This window comes from Rhincodon typus, chromosome 34, assembly GCF_021869965.1.
Source record: "Rhincodon typus isolate 14 chromosome 34, sRhiTyp1.1, whole genome shotgun sequence".
NCBI classification, from domain to species: domain Eukaryota; kingdom Metazoa; phylum Chordata; class Chondrichthyes; order Orectolobiformes; family Rhincodontidae; genus Rhincodon; species Rhincodon typus.
The window spans coordinates 20,761,030-20,781,795 of record NC_063365.1 but is presented as its reverse complement, the minus strand read 5'-3'; the positions used below and the strand labels follow the sequence as shown (position 1 = coordinate 20,781,795).

Below are 20,766 nucleotides of genomic sequence, written 5' to 3'. Positions count from 1 at the left end.
TGTGGTGGTGAGGGGGGTGTTTGAGAGAGTTAGGGTGGTGAGGGGGGTGTGGGTGGGTGTGTGTGTGCTCGGGTGTCAGAGGGGGTGGGGGTTGGGAGTAAGAGGTCGCTGTGTGTAGGGGTGTAGGAGGGGGTAGAGGCTGTGGGGCATGGAGGCGGTGGCTGGGAACTGGTGGGTCATTGAGTGAGTGAGGGGGGAGTGGGTAGGAGGAAGGTGATTTGGGTGGTGGCGGGGGGGCGGAGAAGGAACTGGGATAAACAGCGACAGCAGAATAACCCAGAACAGGGGGTTTGGCCTGGTTGTACCAACTTGTGGCTCAGTCAGTAATTCACTTCCCACAGGGCAGTTGATTTTTAGTGGTTTGAATTTGGCAGGAATACAGAGATAGGGTTTGGGGGCACTAATGAGAGAGCTGTCTCCACTGACAGGATTTGCTGAACAGCTTCCTCCTTGTCCTCTGTGCTGCCTTTCAATACACGACAACAAAGACTCAGAACTCCCAACCCAACTCCCCTGAGAGAAAGTTGAAGGGAAAATCCTCTCAGAAGGTCCTTCAGTGACTCGTGCCAGTAGGTCCAGTGAGGTGTTAACCTTACTCTTGTGCTCCCCAAACCTATTCCCTCCATTTCAAGGGAAATGGGGAGAGCTGTGAGATCACGAGATGACCACTGTTACAATCTCAAGTCAGAACTTCAAAGCAGGTCAATGCTCCCTCCGAGTCAGAGGCCCCAGAATTTGTTTGTGACTCCACTTTGGAGTCCCTAGTTGGGAGTCTGAATTGCCTTGCCATCTTTAGTCAGCAGCATTTGATTGCTGTGTGATAGACAGTGATAAAGCTGTCTTAAAATCTGATTCAGTGGAGAACCAGTTCAGTTTTAAATCTAAGATTTTCAGATTTTTCCTAGCTAATGGTATCAAATGAAAAAGGGAGTGGGTAAAGTTAGAATGAATGAATCAGTGAATTGAGGGGCTGAATGACCTGTTTCTGTTCTTATGCCATAACCTTAGGTTAGCATTTAATTTTCAGGGGATCTTCTGTGATCTAAATGTGTCCTCTTTAACCTATTGTAGGTGTGTCAGCAATGTCGGGTCTTCTCGACTGGCTGTACAATGGCTTCACCAGCATGCTACAGTTCCTGGGTGAGTGACTCTGAGCCACGTCCTAGATCACTTTTTCCTCATTGTCCCCTCATCCTGGCTGCAGACTGTGCTTGGAGCAAGGCAAAAGCAAGCTCCTGATTCCAACATCTGATCCTAATGTAACTCCAGGATGCAGGAGTGTGCGAATCTGTTGGAAAGGGGTGACGTTTAGAGGCAGCGTAACAAGTGTCATGGGATTGCAAATTATGCTCACGTTAGACTTCATCTTTGATAAATTAAGTTGTGAAAGCATCTCCCTACATAGTGGAAATGAATGGAGTGGTCAAGCTTTGTACGTTATGGGCTCACTCCTATGTTGGCGTGATTCACAGTTAAAGGTGTAACTTGAGAACTGCAAGTATTTGAATCACTCTCTCGCAGCTATCATGCTCTCGTGTAAGGTTAACATGAGCTGCATTCAATCTTGTGTCTGACAGTAACTGATCAAGCTCTAAGCTAGCAGCTGTGCATGTGACATAACTATTTTCCAGTCACGTTGAAGATGAAAATTGTTAGACATCCAGCATCACGTAGGCAAATCTTTGTTATCGCACTTTTTATTAAGAAGTAAACTTTGTTAACAGATCTGAGGATTTGTGCAAGGACAGTTAACGTCAAAGTCCCATCAAGAAGATTCAACAAGTAAAACTTGTGCTTTTAAAGAGACGTAGCTGAACTATACATTATACGCCGTGAGAGTTTCCATCTTAGGAAGCCATACGTCTCCCTCTGCCTTACCACAAGCATCATAACAGAACTGAGAATTGAAATGTTCCTGCTGAGTGAGACATTTGTAATGAGACGAATCAGGTCTTTTTAAAATGTGTTTCTGAACTCAAGTGAAAACAACTACTGCTAGATACTAAGATTCAGGAAATAAAAGTGGAAAGCTGGAACTCGGCAGTTCTTGCAGCATCAACAGAGTTGACATTTGAGTCCATTGACTGTCCTTTGGAACCAAATGAAAATCACTGGACTTGAAATTTAACACTGTTTTTCTCCACATGAACTGCTGAATTTCTTCAACATTTCCTGTTTTTGCCTCAAAGCGCTCTACAGAGAGTGAAGCACTTTTGCAGTGTATTTACTGTTATAATGCAACAAAAGTAGTAGCCAGTTTGCACACAGCAAGCTCCCAGAAAAAATGAGGTTATAATGAGTCAATAATCTTTCTTTGGTGATGTTGATTGAGGGATATATATTAGCTAGAACACTTGGGAGAGCATTCTGCTTTCTTTAAAATAAAAAGTGCCGTTGGATCAACATGCCAGCTGTTAAACTGCAAGACTAATCAGACAAATGAAAACTGTATTACCTAGTCTTTTGTTTCTCTTTGTCAGGGCTGTACAAGAAATCGGGGAAACTGGTCTTCCTTGGCTTGGATAATGCTGGCAAAACCACCTTATTGCACATGCTGAAAGATAACAGACTGGGGCAGCACGTTCCCACGTTACATCCCAGTGAGTACTGACAGTGGAATCATAACATGGGCTTGCTGTCCACTCTGTGCCGAGGTTCTTTGTTTATGAATGCTGCCTATTCACTTTGGTGCACAACTTGAATTGATTGGTATACATTTCTCTCCTTCTCCCACTCCACTGATAGCATTCGATTTAAGAAGGAACTAGAGCAATGTTCAACTGTAGCCCCTTGAATCCTGCTCACAGAGCCAAACCTTAATTTGTACTTGTGTTTGTACTAGATTTGGTGTCTAGTCCTAATGAATTTTTATGCTGGGCAATTTCCAAAGGTCTCCTCTTTTTGCAATCAATCTATTGCTGGGTAAATCCCAAACCAAAGCAGTAAAACTGGTTAGTATCAGCAACTTGAAGTTAGTGCGGCTGAGTAGAAACATTGTATGTTTGTGCCCTTTTTTAGTTACGTAGTGCAGCAGCTGTGAGCTGTTCTTGGAGGCAGGTTTACAAATGGTGGGCTGAAAATTGGCATCTGCTCTCTTTCAAAATCTCTACACCTATTTTCCCGACAGGAATCCTGTGAATTTTTATGGATCTTGGTGGACTTAATTACTTACTGTCAGAATAGATATTTTTAACCAACCTGTTCAGACAAGTTATGACACACGTCTGGACTTGAACCCATGTCTTCTAAATCCCCGTGTCGTCACTAACTGAATGAACACCAGTTGATCTGTTGTAGTTGTGCAGCCAATGAACAAACAGTCCCAGATTGAGCTTAGTTATACAGAGCACTGTGTGAGTGTGTGCGTGCGAGTGTGTGTAAATGTGGGGGCGGGAGGTGGAAGCGGTCTGCCCTCATTGCGAATGTATGAGTGTGCACTTCTGGCTTTAATACTGAAAAACAAGACATTGTCAAAGCTATTGATTGTGCTCAGCATTAGTTTTACAAGTGCTAGCCAATCGTTGGGATGTACTGGCATCGTACATAGCATTGTATCAGCACTGAAACTCCTATGTGACATTCCCAATAGTGATGTGAGCAGAGCATCCTTTAGTCAGCATATGTAGGCCATTTGGCCCAGCGATTGGCTAATTGATTCAAACAGCATGTTTCTCCATTTGTTTATAATACAAAGTAGAGAGCGTACAGCCCACCCTTACTAAACACAAAGCAAAGGATCTTTTATTAGATGTGACTCTGGACAGTATGTGTTGGGCAATCTCACCTGGATTAACAGCAACGCAAATTTAACATATTGTTCGAGCCCGTAATATGATCATCTGTGTTTGCTAGAAGCAACATATGCTCACGCACAGGACCTGTTCAGGTTGTCAACATAGAGATGAAGAATTTCTTCTTTCAGAAATAGTGAACCTATGGAATTCTTTACTGCAGAGGACTGTCGAGGCTGAGTCATTAATTATTATTCAAGACTGAGACAGGCGGATAGTTTTATTAGCAAGGGAATCGTAGGTTATAGGGAGAAAACGGGAAAGTGGAGTTGAGGATTATCAGGTTAGTCTTGACCTGATTGAATGGCAGAGCAGACTTGATGGGCTGAATGGCCTACTTCAGCTCTTACGTCTTATGGACTGTTTACTGCAAACAAAAATAGTATGTTCAAGCCTTGACCTTTTGTGAATTACCTGGGAGCTTAGGGAGTCTATAACTCCCCAATTCCTTTCTCCCTGACAATGCTGTGCCAATCAAATTCAGTTTGCCAGCCCATGGTACCCTTTCCATCTATAATACAAATTGTTGTAATCATTTGAAATTTGTGACACTTGTGTATGTTCTGATGCTTGCTAGGTGAAAACCTTTAGCCATGTTTTCTCTTTTGAGCAATATTTAAATTCCACATTGCCTAGCGACTGTCCTGGATTTGTTTGCTCATCATGTTTATATGTAGGTCACCAGAATTTCTTCTGATTGCAATTGTCTTCATTGTAGCATCAGAGGAGCTGACGATTGCAGGAATGACGTTCACTACATTTGACCTTGGAGGTCATACACAAGGTATGATGCTGAGTGTAAAAACAAAGCTGATGCATGTGAATCAGAATGTGGTATTTTTCAATCTCTTGTGATCAGGATTAGCATATACAATATAGTGTACCAGCTTGCTAAATTGAAAAATATGTCTATGTTAATTAAGCTATAATGCATATGATGTAATGCCTAGATTTAAGACAATGGGCCAAAATTGTTGCTCCTGATCACAGTCCAGCAATCTTTTCTGGAAGTTCTCATATCCGCACCTGTCTCATGCATTTCCTTCAATGTCAAATCTTTGCTTGATGCTGCTCGTGATGAGCACTTTGAGAAGTTTTACTATCTTAAGGGACACCTTTTTGACTAGAAGTTGCATCTTGGTTTACCTTATGTTGCAAGTGGGTATTTGGAAAATGTCCGTGGGACTGTATCCCTACAAAGACTCTTTTTAAGGGGGGCAGTGGGAGGAAAAGGGGAAGAATCACATTTCATTCAGATTTCATTTATTCATGTTCAATAATTTTTAAAAAGCTGTTTACCGCATCACTCAGAAGCATTTTATAACACTTCACATTTGGCCAGTTACTGTCTCAGTGCTCCGTTATCAACTACACTTTCCTTTAAAAGATTGGCTGGCCTGTAAAATTCTGCTCAGCAGGTGTCTACTGGATGCTGCTGGAACCTGCATTTGCTTCTCTTTCATATTCCAAGGCAAACGAGCCATTGCCTGAAAAGAGCTGCTTGTGGCATTTTCGCCTATTTATGTAAAATCGAGCTTCTCCTTTTGGAAGATGAAATAAAGCTGCAAATATGAGCAATCTGTTGGGGTGTTTTTATATGATGTGAGCAACTTTCCACATTTCCTTTCTAATGAAACAGTGATGTTAATATCAGTTTTGCTCAACATAGAAATCGCAGCAACAGGCCACTAAACCCCATTTTGGTGTTTATGGCACACACAAGCCGCTTCCTTCCTCCACGTTTTTATCTTGCCTTACCTGTGAATTCTTCCAATCCTTTATCTCCCTGATATGTTCATCTAGCTTCCCCTTAGATTCATAGAGTCCCTATAATGCAGAAAGTCCATGTCTTTGCAATAAGTCCATAGCAAGTTCCACATTCTGGGTAGGTAGCCCTGTCCGGAATTCCTCCTGGGATTTTTTTTTTGTTTTACTGACTAACTTTTTAATATTGCATTCATGAATGTCTGCTTATTCACAGCTCGGCGAGTCTGGAAGAACTACCTCCCTGCCATTAATGGAATTGTTTTCCTGGTTGACTGTGCAGACCATTCGCGGCTTGCTGAATCTAAAGTCGAGCTTGATGTAAGTGGAACACTGTTGAGGGATTCTTGCTTGAGGTGGGGCCTTGTACGTAAAGTTGAGAGGTTGTTACAAGCTGGCTTTAGATGCTACATCATGAAAGCAGACTCCTTTCCCCCTCCCCCTCTAATCAGTGTTTTGGTGACTGTTTGAACTCAGGAAAAAGAGGGTCTTTTGGTTTATCCTGTGTTAGCTCAATGCAGTCAGAGGGCTGTCCCTTGGCATGGCATCAGTTCCTTTGGATTTGCGATGCACAAGAATGAGAGCAACTTATCGTTGCTCAACAACTCAATGAGTATGGATGGATTTTTAAAATTTATTCACGCGATGAGGGCGTTGCCAGATAGGTCAGGATTTATTGCCCATCCCTAATTGTCTAGAGAGCAGATAAGAGTCAACCACATTACTGTGGGTCTGGAGTTACATGTAGGCCAGACCAGGTAAGGATGGCAGATTTCATTTCCTAAAGGACATTAGTGAACCAGGTGGGTTTTTCTGACAATTGACAATGGATTCATGGTCATCATTAGAGATAATTCCAGTTTTGTTTTATTGCATTCAAATTCCTCCACCTGCCTTGGTGGGATTCGAACCCAGGTCCCCAGAGCATTATCTGGGTCTCTGAATTAACAGTCCAGCTATAATACCACTAAGCCATCGCCTCCCCATATAGGATACAGCTCAGCCATTGGATGTGGCAGATCAGACTTGAGGAGTCGAATGGCCATCTCCTGTTTGCAATATGTGAAAAGAGAGACAGTTCAACTGTAGCTATCTGATAGCTTTAAAATCTATGATATTGTTCTTTGCTTCAGTGACAACATCACAGAGGAGGAGAGAAATTGGAACAAATAAAGTAGTAATTACTGTCCCTGAATGACAAAATGCCTTTTATACTGGCAACACAAAAGGGTGTGTCGATCTGTGAGAGATGTTTATTGAAAATGAAGTATTGTCGTGATATAGCCTCTTGAAAGTTATTTATACCTGGTATCATTGGATGGTCCACTTTGCAGTCAACTCTGGTTGAAGTATGTTTCAGTCTCGGATAATTTTGTTTCCATTGATCAAATGTACAGCATGTTTTTGAAGTAAAACCTCCATCCTTTCTCTTTCTCTTGCACCATCCGCCCCCTTTCCTTCCCTCCAGGCATTAATGACAGATGAAACAATATCCAACGTTCCCGTTCTTATCCTGGGCAATAAAATCGATCGATCAGAGGCCATCAGTGAGGAAAGACTCCGGGAACTCTTTGGCCTGTACGGACAAACAACAGGGAAGGTAACGCTATGAGAAGGAAGAGCATCATTTGTAAAGCATCCAATCGTCTGGCTTCATGGCAAATTACTTTTGGAAACAAGCAGTTCTTACACAGGCAAGCCCGGAAGAATCACCAGTTAATCTGCTAGTTGGTGTTGGTTGAGGGAGGAATGAAGGTTACCACTCCTCCAACATTCTTTGGGAATTTTAACATCCACTAGATTCAGCCCAGATTTAACATCTCACCTTTCAGGAATGCAGGGCTCCCTCAATGCTGCAATGGTGTTACTGTCATTTTTTGACAGAAATTTTTTTTGTTTTTTAATGACCTGCATTAGGGAAATGTTAGCCGATAGGCCCTTCATTAGCTTTTTAAAAAAGATGTGAATGAAGGTGCTGGTTTGTGTGGTGAATGGTCCCAGGAGCTTGATGCCCTGGTCAGCAGACCAGTCCATGTGAGAGAGAGTCAGGACTCTCTTAGCAGGATGTTCCAGCTCTAGAGGGGGAGTCGTTGATCGGAGCTAATCCTGACCCTGTGTTTGCTTCACACCCCCACGCCTGCACTTTCCAGGGGACTGGACTCTGATCAAGAAAACACTTTTATTTTCTTGTTTGCTTCCATGACCCATGAGCGCTGAAAGCATTTGTGATAAAGACCATCCAACTCAGTACAGATCGGCAATTGAACCTGGTAATTGTAAACTTTTGTATATATCAGTAACCCAGCTGAGGAGGCTAAATTTACTGTACTGAATGCGTCATTGCCAGCAGAAAGTACATGGAGGATCCTATTACTGTTGACTCTACAGATCAGTCAGGAAAATAAATGGAGACAGATATGCTGTAAAAACAAAACTAGGTCAAACTCACCACTGGAAAAAAAGTGACAGTTTATTGGTTGCTCACGAATGCTTTTTAAATCGGATGATACAATCAGCTGAGGCTGTTTAGCAAGTTGAAGGTTAGCACCTCTGTCGATAAGACTGTAGGCAGATCAAAGGCTTTTCTAGCTTCATTTCTGTTTGACCTTTTTGAGAGTTATGATACGTTTCAAAAACTTACAAAGCAGGAGCTTATATACTGATGCTAAGTGAGTGCATTTTGTTTGCAGGGTATATTTTTAGAAATCTGGTTGTGTTCCATGGGGTAACACCCACTTACCTCTGAGTCAGAAGATTGGGGTTCAAGATCCACCCTCAATTCCTGAGAACTACATTTTTCGGCAAACCCCAATCAAATCGTTAAGTGCAGAGGGAGATGGTGCTTTACAAACAGCAATTAGGAGCAAAGTAGGGCATTTAGCCCTACAAGACTGCTTTGCTGTTCATTAGGATCATGGCTGATCTGTTTATGTTTCAAATTCCACATTCCCCTCTGTACCTGATAACCTTTGCTTCCCATGCCCCACAAGGGTCCACCTCCACCTTAAAAATATTCAATGATTCCCATCTTCACCACCTTCTGAGGCAGATGCACAGCCCTCTGAGAGAAAATGTTTCTCCTCTTCTCTGTTATAAAAGGGTGACCCCTAATTTTAAAACAATACCCCCCTAGTTCTGGACTCCTACAAGAGGAAACTGCATCATCCTGTCCACCTTGTCAAAACCATTCAGGATCTCATACATTTCAATCAGATCACTCCACACTCTTCTAAACTCCAGTGGAAACAAGCCCGTCCTGTCCAACCTTTCCCCATATGGCAACCTACTCATTCCAGGTTTCAGTCTAGTAAACCACCTCCTGGTACACCTCCAGTCCTTATAGATCCTTCCTGAAATAAGTAGATGAAAACTGCACACTGTACTCAAGATGTGGTCTCACCAGTGCCCTGTCTAAATACATTCATGTTCAATTCTTCTTGTAACAAAGGGTAGCATTCCATTTGCTGCCTTAATCACCTGTGGAATCTATGTTCTAACTTTTTTGTAACAAATCAATTAGAACACTTCGATTCCACTGCAACTCAGAATTCTGCAGTCGTTCGCTGTTTAAATTTCAGATAAAGATGTTAAACTGAGATCCTGTCAGCTCCCTTAGTGGGATCTAAAAGATCCCATGGCACTATTTGACAAAGAGCGTGGGAGATCTCATGGTGATCTGGTGGTCATATTTATCCCTCACATCAAACTTTCAGTGCAAAAAAATTGTCTAGCATTTACTAAATTCCACAGTGTGCCACTTGACTTTGCGAGCTGGGTCCGCTATTTGACTTGTGCCATTTTACTGTATCAGAAACTGTACACATTAAAGTCAAAGCAACTGCTCCTTAGAGACTGTGGCCAACTGATTTGTGGTTGAAAGTGGTTGGGGCACAGAAGTGCTGGTGATCACCTCATGAGTCACCTCATTTATGAAAAATGTGGTCTGTAAATGGAATTGAAATGCTTGTATGCTTTGGGGGATATTAAATTTCCTTGTTCTGTTCCAGGGGACTGTGCCACTGAAAGAGTTAAACACCCGGCCGTTGGAGGTGTTTATGTGCAGTGTGCTGAAGCGACAGGGCTATGGAGAAGGATTTCGCTGGCTTTCGCAATATATTGACTGAGCTTTAGACAAATCTCTGCCACTATGAACTGAACTAGTTTGCAGCTGTCTACATTTGTTTTTGCTTTTCTTTTGTTTAAATAAAAAAATGCATCTGTTGATGAGATCACTGCCAACCAGGAGGGAATTGAGAATAGCTGAATTTTTAAAATATAATTTCAAGTTGGGTGTTTGTATCTAGATTAAAGTCGGAATTACTTTTCCGAGTGTAACCTTTTTACAGCTCCTGTATGTGTGTTGGCTGAGAATTCAAATTAGAGTGAGGCTGTGCAACAGGCCCAGAAATGTATGCATTGTTTTTTTTGGGTCCCTCTTTTTGAAATGCTCAGTGATTCCTGAAGCTGTGCAGGTATGTCTGAGGTCCTGTATCACAAGACATTACAGATGGTATAGCAGCTGTCTGATCAACCCTCAGTATTGTAGCCAAATCAAGTGGTTGTCTAAATTGTAATCACGAGTGCGAAAACGTTTCTTGACTGTCTTTATCTTCACTGACGTGGTTTGTGTTTGGAACCATTTGTAAATTACAAACAGTCCAAGGCTGACTTAGAGCATACAGTCTTGAAGGTTTTCAGATACGCCCAGTAAAATGTTTTGTTTCATGTTATTCCCACAAGGTGAGGCTGAGATAACAGTTGTGTGAAAGTTCTTTCAGCTATCAGTTTACTCCCGGTGGGATATGCAATTTATATAAATGATACTAACGTTTAAAGATATTTCAATGGCGTCTGGGCTGGTTACAATCCTGTCAATAATTTCTATATGTACAAATAATTTGGCTAATTATTTTGAGAATCATTTCTCCAGTGGTTATTGTATCAGTATATTTTGCAAGTTGGATTTTGTGATTGTGGAAGAGTTGAGCTTTTAATAAGACCTGAGATATTTTATCCCCTCCTGTAATCTGAATATCATAAATTATATCAAAATCAGAAAGTAAAATTGTTTTCAGAAATTTATGAAACTTTATGACAGAATGATGGCTCAGTCAACAAAGTTTTCTTTTTCCATTTGGCATGGAAGAACTTTGGGAATGGGAAAATGCACAAACAAGTCACAGGTGGATTAAGTATAATGCAAGTCGCTTTTAAACTTGATTAGTGAGTGAATTGAAATTTAACACAAGCTGTTAACATCATGGGTTTGTGATGGAACTTTGGGGAACTCACTGACATTTGGAAAAATTGCACAATTTCATGCACACTTTTTAAAGTGTAAAGCTTTTCTAAAATATGATCTAATTTGTACAGTTGGTGCTTTTAGAGTGATTATAGAGACAACATGACATATAAGCTGCATAATGTGGAACTGTTTTACATTTATACTTCAACAGTTTACACATTACAGTGGATGGAACTTTATCGACATGGAATACGCTTATGATGCGAAATTGAGACAGCATTATAATTTTATGTGGACAGCAAATGAACAGCCTTAAAGGGAATGAGTAGTGGTAAATCATTTTTTTTTCTGCTGTTTTTTTCTGCTTTTATAGACTTTTGTCTGTTCAGAATGGTGATGTTCTTTCAAAGATTTTTGAAAGAATGGAGGCATTCAGTGTAGCAGTTTTATTTGATGCTGGAATCAGAAATTGCACTGTCTTCCAGCACAGAAGTAAATGGCTTTCTTAGACCAAAAGAGCTCTTCTCTGTTAGGCCCCCAAGTGGCAAAACCAAATGAAGGCTCGATTCTTCCTGAAATTAGAATGCAGTAGAAACTATTTAACAGGAATGTCATGTTTTGTTTACTCACATCTAGTTTTTTTTAACCAGTTGTGTGCTCAGTTGAGTGAAATTAAGAAAATGTCTTTGCCCGATAAGAGGGCTTTTTTTTTTCCCCTGAAGAGGCATCTGCAGTAATCAATTCTTGGGATGATTATAATTGGCACAGTCTAAGGACTTGCCTGTCTAAACATCGATGGCAAAACCTAACATTTTCTTTCACCTCCTCCCTAACACATGTAAGCGCTGTATCTGCAGTACTATTGGTTCTTGCAGTTGTCGTCGTTGTTCCTCACTGTTTGAGAGGGTATGAGTGACCACTTTAGCCCCTTCCCAATCTGATGTCTTCACCAACTCATTCTTAGAAATAAAATTATTCTTGCCCTCACTGTATTCATTTGCTATTTGGTAGAAAGATAACCTGCAACATGTATAAATGTATTATAAATCATTGCTTTATTTGAAATAAACAATTATATATCTTCATGCATTGAGTTTCCATTCTCATGGGTGACATTCTAAATGAGTGATACTTTTCTAAAGATGTCCATCAATTATATCACCTCATGCTGTTTCTAAATCCTTCTAGTTCACCTTAAGATAACTGACTTAAAAGGACTCAGAAAGGATTTACAAGGATGTTGCCAGGGTTGGAGGGTTTGAGTTATAATGAGAGGGTGAGGCTATTTTCCCTGAAGGCTGAGGGGTGACCTTACAGAAGTTTCTAAAATGATGAGGGGCATGGATAGGGTAAATAGTCTTTTTCTCAGGGTGGGTGAGTCTAAAACTAGAGAGAATAGGTTTAAGGTGAGAGGGGAAAGATTTAAAAGGGACCTAAGGGGCAATTTTTTCACACAGAGGGTGGTGCGTGTGTAATATGAGCTGCTACAGGAAGTGGTGGAGGTGGGTACAATTACAACATTTAAAAGACATCTGGATAGGTATATGAACAGGAAGGGTTTAGACGGATGTGGGCCAAAAGCTGGCAAATGGGACTAGATTTATATAGGATATCTGGTAGACATGGACGAGTTGGACTGAAGGGTCTGTTTGCATGCAGTATATCTCTATGCACAATAATGATTTGTTGCACTGCATTCTCTTAGACAACAGTGAGATGGATGCTCTGCTAAGACTATTGCTTGGGTGAGGGGAGGGTATATGTTGATAAAGGTTAGTCAGCTCACTGAGGCAACTTTTTCTTAACGAAATGGGACCTCTAACGTCCACCAGAACAGATAGAGCCTGAAGTTAAGCCGCCAGCAAAGAGCAGGATCTTTTACCATGGCATACAGCATTTGCTGAGCACTGGAGTTGAGACTTGATTCTTCTGATGCAAGTCTGTGCTACTGCAGGAAATGAACCCCCTGAGTTACACGTGAAAGTTACAAATGCTATTATAGCGAAATTAATTTCCTGTTTTGGAACAATTATCTCTGCAAATACAGACTTTTGCAGGGACTCCAATTTCCCAATCATCTTTACATTTTATAAATGCCTACAGTGACAATGTCAATTTGAATCAGTTGGTAACATCAGAGGTTAAACTCAGACTGGTTGGTTGTTCTGCAGGGCACTGCTGCTCAGTTTGTGAGCATTGCAACAAGTTCTTGGTGACCTGTCACCTTAATTCTCTGCCCTACTCTCACATTGACACCTCTGTACTCTGCCAGCTTGCATTGTTCCAACGAAGCTCAACATAAGCTTGTGGAACAGCATCCCATCTTCGGATTAGATGATCTATAGACCCCATACTCAACACGAAGTTCAACAATTTCAGTCCATGATCTCTGGCACACTTAGTTTCCTCTTTTCATCTTTTATTTTTTTCCTCTTGTTCTTGCTTCTGGTCAGCAGTACACCTGCTCTCGGTGCATCTTTTGTTCCTAGACCCTTATAGGTACAGGAGTAGACCGTTCAGCCCCTTGAGCCTGTTCTGCCAATCAATGCGATCATGGTTTTTAAGTTTTTTGCTATCTGGAAATGTCATCATACACAACTGAATGGTTTTTTTCCACCACCAAATCACCATAACTTAATGAGGTCATGGTTAATCTGTGGCCTAATTCCATATACCTGCCTTTTGGCCCATATCCCTCAATGCCTTTGCTTAACAAAAATTAATCTCAGATTTAAAATTAACCACTGACCCCGCATCAACCGCTGTTTGAGGAAAAGAGTTCCAAATCTCTATTGCCGTTTGTATGAAGTGCTTCCTGACATCTTTCCTGAATGGTCTGGCCCTAACTCTCAGACAATGCCGCGTTGTTCTAGAATTTTGAATCAGTGGAAATTGTCCTGTCCTGTTAATATCTTGAAGACTTTGATTGGATCAATCCTTAACCTTTCAAATTCTAGAGAAAATAGGCCTCATTTGTACAATGTCTCCACATAACTTAATCTTTGAATTCCAGGTATCATTGTTGTAAATCCATCCATATGTTTTGGCCCAGTAAGGTAACTCTTCCATCATTCAATCTCTCCTGCTTTACTCTGTCAGACCCTCACCCTCACCTATTGCTCAAAGCTTATTATACTATCTTTCCCAGCACTCTTGGAAGGTCACAGATCTGTAACATTAACACAGTTCCTCTCTTCAGTTTTCTCTCCCCAGTCATCAGCACTTGGTCTTGTATACCATAGCATTTCAAGCGCTTATCTAAATAGTTTTCAAACATCTTGTGCCATAGCATAGAGGAGTGGATCTGGGTGGGATGCTCTTCCTAAGGTCAGTGTGGACTTAATGGGCTGAATGGCCTGCTTCTGCAAAAAGAAGAAACCCACAGAATACTTAGTGGTAGAAAGGGTGAATGCAGGTGAGATATTTCCCCTACTTAGGGGTCTAGAATCATTGGACACTGTTTCAAAATAAGGCGAAAGCAATTGAGGACCAAGATGAAGAGATTTCTTTAATTAAAGTGTGGTAAATCTTTATAGTTCTCTACCACAGAGGGCCGTGCAAGCTCAGTCATTCAGTACGCTTAATGCAGAGATGGACAGATTTCGAAATAGCAAATAGTGAGAAGGACTATTAGGGTAATATTTAGAAGTGTTCAATCAGCCATAATCATGTTGAATGGCAGGGATGGCTTAATGGGTTGAATTGCCTATTCTTGCTCCTATGTTCTAAACTCAGTTTGAATATTTGGGGAAATCAAAGGATTGGAAATAGGGCAGGAGAATGGTGTTCTGGTGGAAGATTAGCTGTGACCTTATTAAATGGTGGAGGTGGCTCAAGGCTTTTTTTGGCCCCTTCCTGCTCTTCCTACGTATGTTCTTACGTGCTAGTTTGTAACTATGAAAGGCAGCTGGACCCACACACATCGAAAATGAGTGGGTTGAAGGTTTCCCACTGAAGCTGTACTATTTGTAATGTACTTGCAACCACAAGTGAATAGCTATATTGATAACATTCTTCTTACTCAGTGTTCATTAACATCGCACCAAGGTAGCAAGCAATGGTTTCACACTCCAATTTCAGGTCTTGAACACATAATCTATTCTGATAGATAGCTCCATGCATTTCAGAGACACTGCTCAATTTTTAGAGGTGTTTTGTGGATGATCAAAGACACAACTGAAGATATAAAAGATATAGTTGAAGAGCAAGAGGTAACAAGGTGTAGAGCTGGATGAACACAGCAGGCCAAGCAGCATCAGAGGAGCAGGAAAGCTGACGTTTCGGGTCTGGACCAAAGGGATTTTTCCTTATTATCCTGGTCAACATTTGTCTGTCAATCAAAGCCACCAAAATAAGATTATCTGGTGATTTATTTTATTGCTGTTAGTGGGACATTTTGCTGTGTGCAAATTAGTGGTTGTGCTTCTTACATTACAGACAACAACTGCGCTTTAAAAAGGAATTTAACAGTGAAAGCACACAAAGGCTGTGAAAAGTACAATGTAAATTTCTTGTGCATGGATCATATAAAGTTAGTATGCAGGAATCAGGTAATAAGGAAAGCAAATCGAATTATGGTATTTACTGCTAAAGGAATAGTGTATAAAAGTAGGGAAGTGTTGCTGCAACTGTACAAGGCACTTGTGAAAACACACCTGAAATATTGTGTACAATTTTGGTCCCCTTACTTCAGGAGGGGTGAAGTTATATTGGAGGCAGTTCAGAGAAGGTTCACAAGATTGATTCCAGAGATGAGGGGCTTGTCTTGTGAAGAGTGTAGTGATTTGAACCATGGCTGGGTAGATCTCATTGATACTGAGATCCATAATTGGGGTTGTTAACCTGGGTCAATCAGGGAGTCCTGGCTGACAGATATAAACAGCAGATTCAGAAGGTCTCCTCAGTCTAGGGACTGGCCTTGAGGTAGCTGGTCACAGTCCACATGAAAATAAACAGTGCCATGGTGACGGGTTACCAGCTTCTGTGCAGTTATTTCAAAGAGAGATTGAGCAGTTTAGGCCTATACTCCCTGGAGTTGAAGTATGTATGATGCTAAAGGCGATTGGCAAAGGAAACATTGAGAGTATGTTTCTTCATGTGGAGCAATCTAGAATGGTCATCATTTTAGAAGGAGTACACAGGTGCTGCCAGACCTGCTGAGTTGTTCCCACCCTTTCTGTTTTCATTTTGGATTAGAAAAAAGCCTGATTATTCAGAATTGGGTACATTAACTGGAGGCAATGGTATTGTAATGTCACTGACTATTAATTCAGAGCCCGGGTTGAATCGCACCATGGCAGATGGTGAAATTTAAACTCAATAAAAATCAGAATTTTTCTAAGAACAGTGAGGTTATTGACACATACAAGATTCTGGGGAGACTGGACAGGGTAGATATGGAGAGGTTGTTTCCCCTTGTGGAAGAGTCTAGGACCAGAGGGCATCATCTCAGTATAAGCAGTCGCACATTTAAGATGGAGATGAGGAGAGATTTCTTCTCTCAAGAGAGTGGTAAATCTGTGGAATTCTTTACCACAGAGAGCTGTCACAGCTGGGTCATTAAGTATATTCAAGGCTGAGACTGACAGGTTTTTAATCAGGAAGGGGAATTTAAGGGTGATGGAGAAATGTGGAGTTCAGATTAATAGATCAACCCACGATCTCAGTGAATGGCAGAGCAGACACAATGGGCTGAATTGACTACTTCTGCTTCGGAGTCTTATGGTCTCAAAGAGGTTATACCAAACTTGAAACATTAACAGTTTTTCTCTCTCGGACCTACAGAATGGGATGAAGAGGTTTGGAACTCTCTTCAACAAATGTCAGTTGATGCGAAATCTGTTGTTAGTTTTCAATCCAAGATTGCTTTGTTAAGGGATATGGGCTGAGGGCAGGTATATGGAGTTAAGCCACAGATCAGCCATGATCTCATCGAATGATGGTACAGGTTCAAGGGGCTGAATGGCCTATTCTATATTCTAACACTTGCTGTTTTTTTTTTAAATCTAGTGTTATGGTAACCATTGCCATCTGCCCTTTACATAAGGGAGGTGCTGGACTGAGGGAATATTCTGGAGACATGGGTTCAAACCCTGCCATGGCAGATGATGGAATTTGACTTCAACAAAAATCTGGAATTCAGAGTTAAATGATGACCACAAATCCATTGTCCTTTGTCAGAAAAATCCCATCTGGTTCACTAATATAACTGAGAACCTCAGGCTAATGTTCTGGGGAATGGATTCAAATCCCATCATGGTGGGTGGTGACATCTGAATTCAATAAAATTAAAAACCTTCAATTTAAAGAAAAAACAACACTAATGATGACCATATAACCTCTGCTGATTGTCAGGAAAACCCATTTGGTTCACAATGCCCTTTATGGAAGGAAACTTCCATCCTTACCTGGTCTGGCCTATGTGTGACTCCAGACCCACAGCAATGTGGTTGATTCTTGACTATACTCTGGGCAGTTACAGATGGGCAATGCCTTCATCCCAAAAAATAAATCCCCCATCCTTCCCTTAGGGCGGCACAGTGGCTCAGTGGTTAGCACTGCTGCCTCCCAGCTCAAAGGACTTGGGTTTGATTCCACCCTCGGGTGACTGTGTGGAGTTTGTACATTCTCCCCGTATCTGACTGGGTTTCCTCCGGGTGCTCCGGTTTCCTCCCACAGTCCAAAGATGTGCAGGTTAGGGTGGATTGGCCATGGTGTTCAGCAATGTGCAGGCTAGGTGGGTTAGCCATGGGAAATGCAGGGTTATGGGGATGGGGAGGGTTTGAGTGGGATACTGTTTGGAGGGTTGGTGTGGACTTGCTGGGCTGAATGGCCTACTTCCACAGTGTAGGGATCCTGTGGCACATCAAACTCAATCATCGTACTCCTTTTAGCTGTTTATCTAGTTTCCCCTTCGAAGTATCTATGCTATTCATATCCTGTACTCAGGTAGGGACACAGTAGCTGCTAGGGATTCCCTGGTGTGGCCTACATGTGATTTTAAGGTTCCTGACCACTCTCTGAAATTGCTGAAGCAAGAGTAGTTAGTGCTGGGCCAGTCAGTGACTCCCAAGTAAGAATAAAAGGACAGAAGGGTGACTGAGTGAGTGAGCATATTGGAAAGCGCTGTTAACCTTAGGGCGGGGGGTGGTAAATGCATCGGCTTCCGGGTTAGAAAACTAAACGTATTTTGTTTTCGCTTTCGCATTGAATCCCGGAGCAGCCCGTGATGATTTCGCCGGAAAGCTGCAGTTGCATCGTCTCTGCGGGTTTGCGGAGCGGAGCCGGAGCTGCCGGGGACTGCGACGGAGCGCGGAGCTGCAGCGGGCTCCTCCTGGACCGCCAGCGGGGGCTGGTGCTCTGCCATGCCCATATCCTCTCCCCTTTCCTCCGGCAGCGGCAGCTCAGCCTCCAGCCCTTCCTGCTTCCTGGGGCTTTCCACAGGGATCTGCAGATCCAGGTCCAGTTCCCTGCCAGGACCAGCCCAGGAGGAGGCAGAACCGAACCCCCCTCTGAGCCCGTGTCGGAGAGCCCCAGCCCTGACCTGAACCCAGAGGTGCCAGCCTCAGGGCTGGTGAGGTCCCAGGGCTACGGCCCTGCAATTTTTCTGGTGGCTTTCCCTTGCCCGGAATTTCGAGAAGCCTTGCGGAGTTTGTACCATGAGGCAGACCAGTGGCACTTCTCCCTCGATGACCAGGAGGCTGCCCTCGAGGACCTGGCCTGGTTCAGTTTGCTGCGGTGCCCAAGCTGGGCAAGGGGCTCCCAGGGTGGAGAAAGCCCGCAGTGCGTGAGCAGTGAGCTCCTGAGAAAAGGGCAGACCCTGTTCAGCTGTGCATCCCCGTTCGCCAGCTTCTGGTCAGAGGTCTTCATGAACACATTCAGTAAAGGGATCGTGAGTAATCTGGTGGGAGAGCACAACGCGGTGATCTTGACCGATGCTCGCTGTCTGCCCGGGACTGAAGGAGGTGGCATTTATCTCAAACTGCATGGACTGTACTATTTAGCGGGTTTGATCGCCGCTCCACTGTGTTGGAAGGCCCACGAGTGGGTTGGATTGACACTGGTGTGTTCTATCACCTGCATATTCGAAGCCATCAGAAGGATTTGGAATGCCCTCGATAAGAATGGCAACAGCGTGTCATTTTGCCCACTGTCCAGTCCCCTGCCCCTGCCCCTGCCCCTGCCCCTGCCCCTGCCCAGCTCAAGGTGGCAGGGTGTCCTGACCCAGTTGTTTGGTGTTGTTGCCCTTTTGGAGAGCGATAGAGTGTGGGGTTCGGGAGTGGTCGTCAGTCCGAGGTTAATACTTACTTGTCGTCATGTGTTGGGCCGGGCATCAGCGGTCGAAGTGAAAATACAGCCTGACTCGGGCAGGTACGAATTCTGGCTGGAGAGTTCTGTCAAATGATTATATTGCCGTAGGACCTGCGTAACATCTGAACTTGTTTAAAAAAAAAAGTCTTGAAGCCTTCCATGACCAAACAATATGCACACCTTGTTATCTCGGTACATGACATTCATTCTTGGAGCCAGAGATTGTAAGTTCAAATCTATCTCCAGGAGTTCAGTCTATAAGCATTAACTCTCAGAGGCTGCACTTTGTGAAAGGACCCCTAGGCTTGAGGAGCAATCATGCTTCAGAGCCTGAATCTTGTTGTAGAGTCATAGAGTCATACAGCACGGAAACAGACCCTTCAGTCCAACCAGTCCATGCTGACCATAGTCCCAAACTAAATTAGTCCCACCTGTCTACTCCTGGCCCATATCCCTCCGAACCTTTCTTAATCATGTACTTATCCAAATGTCTGTTAAACATTCACCACTTCCTCAGGAAGTTCATTCCACACGCGAACCACCCACTGTGTGTAAAAAAAAAAAAAAAAAAATTGTTCCTCATGTCTTTTTTAAATGTCTTTCCTCTCACCTTAAAAATGTGCCCCTTGGTCGTGAAATCCCTCATCCTAGGGAAAAGACAGCTACCATTACCTCTATCTCCTTAAATTTCCATCAGCGGTCAGAAAATCAAAGAGTGTATGCCTAAAATTCTGATTGTGAGCAGGTTTTTTTAACCTATTTTTCCCAATCAACCTGTTCAGAGATGTTGTTATTACACACCAGTGGAGCAAGTGGGACTTGAACCTGGGCCTGCTGGTCTAGGAGTAGGGACACTACCACTGTACCACAAGAGGATGGTTATTTTCATAACATAACAACAGAAACTACACCTTTATTCATTGAACAGAAAACATTTTGGGATTGTTCTGCAGTATATGATGAATCTTTCTCACAGCTACTATAGCTCATTCTGAGCTGACTGAGTACAGATATATTTGTGCATTAGGAACGATTAAGAGTAACAGATGTTCATTGGGTCACACTTTTGTGATCCAGTTTCAAGGGTTCTTGTAGCACAGAGGTAGTGTCCCTACCCCGAACCAAGGGACCTGGGTTAAGTCCCACTGGCTGTGTAATAACATCTCTGAACAGGTTGATTAGAAACATAAGTTAGTAAAGAAAAGAGCTCATGGCTTTTTTAAAAAAAACTGGTTTCAAGGGTTCATAGTGGCACACTGGTAGTCCCTACCTCTGACCCAGGTTCAAGCCACATATGAGTCATGTGTAGGCTGATTTTCAGATTTGCTTCCCAATAGAGCATTAGTGAACCACATGAGTTTGTATACCAGTGGTCATGAATTAAGCCAGCTTTTAATTCCGGATTTTATTGAATTTAACTTTCACTATCTGCCGTGGTGAGATTTGAACTTCCAGGCTATTAGCTTGGGGTTCTCAATTTCAAATCTTGTGATATTGTCACAACATCACCACCTGCCCCTCAAGGAGTGTGACTAAACGAAATGGAAGACAGAATAGAGACAACAAGGTGCAGGGCTGGATGAAGACAGCAGGCCAAGCAGCATCATAGGAGCAGAGAGGCTGACGTTTCGGGCCTAGGCCCTTCATCAGAAAAGC

General features: G+C 42.6%; 2 protein-coding genes across 3 annotated transcripts in view; both read left to right on the top strand.

The window, feature by feature from the left end:
* Positions 1-253: 253 nt before the first annotated feature.
* LOC109922712 (GTP-binding protein SAR1a) lies at positions 254-11,885 on the top strand. Of its 2 annotated transcripts, XM_048616213.1 has the most exons (7): positions 254-569; positions 1,072-1,140; positions 2,481-2,600; positions 4,510-4,575; positions 5,773-5,876; positions 7,024-7,155; positions 9,563-11,885. In XM_048616213.1, the coding sequence occupies exons 2-7, from the start codon at positions 1,083-1,085 to the stop codon at positions 9,677-9,679; spliced, it is 597 nt and encodes a 198-aa protein (XP_048472170.1). In that variant the 5' UTR covers positions 254-569; positions 1,072-1,082; the 3' UTR covers positions 9,680-11,885. The 2 variants fall into 2 exon arrangements, 1 of the variants encoding a protein (XP_048472170.1); XR_007265466.1 differs by lacking the exon at positions 254-569 and having other exon boundaries at positions 7,024-7,249; positions 9,563-9,673.
* A 6,068-nt stretch (positions 11,886-17,953) lies between these two features.
* Positions 17,954-20,766, top strand: part of tysnd1 (trypsin like peroxisomal matrix peptidase 1) — a 12,692-nt gene continuing 9,879 nt past the window's right edge. The window contains 1 exon segment of the mRNA XM_048616200.1: positions 17,954-19,195. Coding sequence (XP_048472157.1) covers positions 17,954-19,195 — 1,242 coding nt within the window.

Coding starts and splice junctions, on each gene's coding strand:
- LOC109922712 (XM_048616213.1), top strand. CDS start 1,083: ATGTCGGGTCTTCTCGACTGGCTGTACAATGGCTTCACCAGCATGCTA. Junction 2,601..4,509: donor CGTTCCCACGTTACATCCCA/GTGAGTACTGAC, acceptor TCTTCATTGTAG/CATCAGAGGAGCTGACGATT. Junction 7,156..9,562: donor ACGGACAAACAACAGGGAAG/GTAACGCTATGA, acceptor GTTCTGTTCCAG/GGGACTGTGCCACTGAAAGA.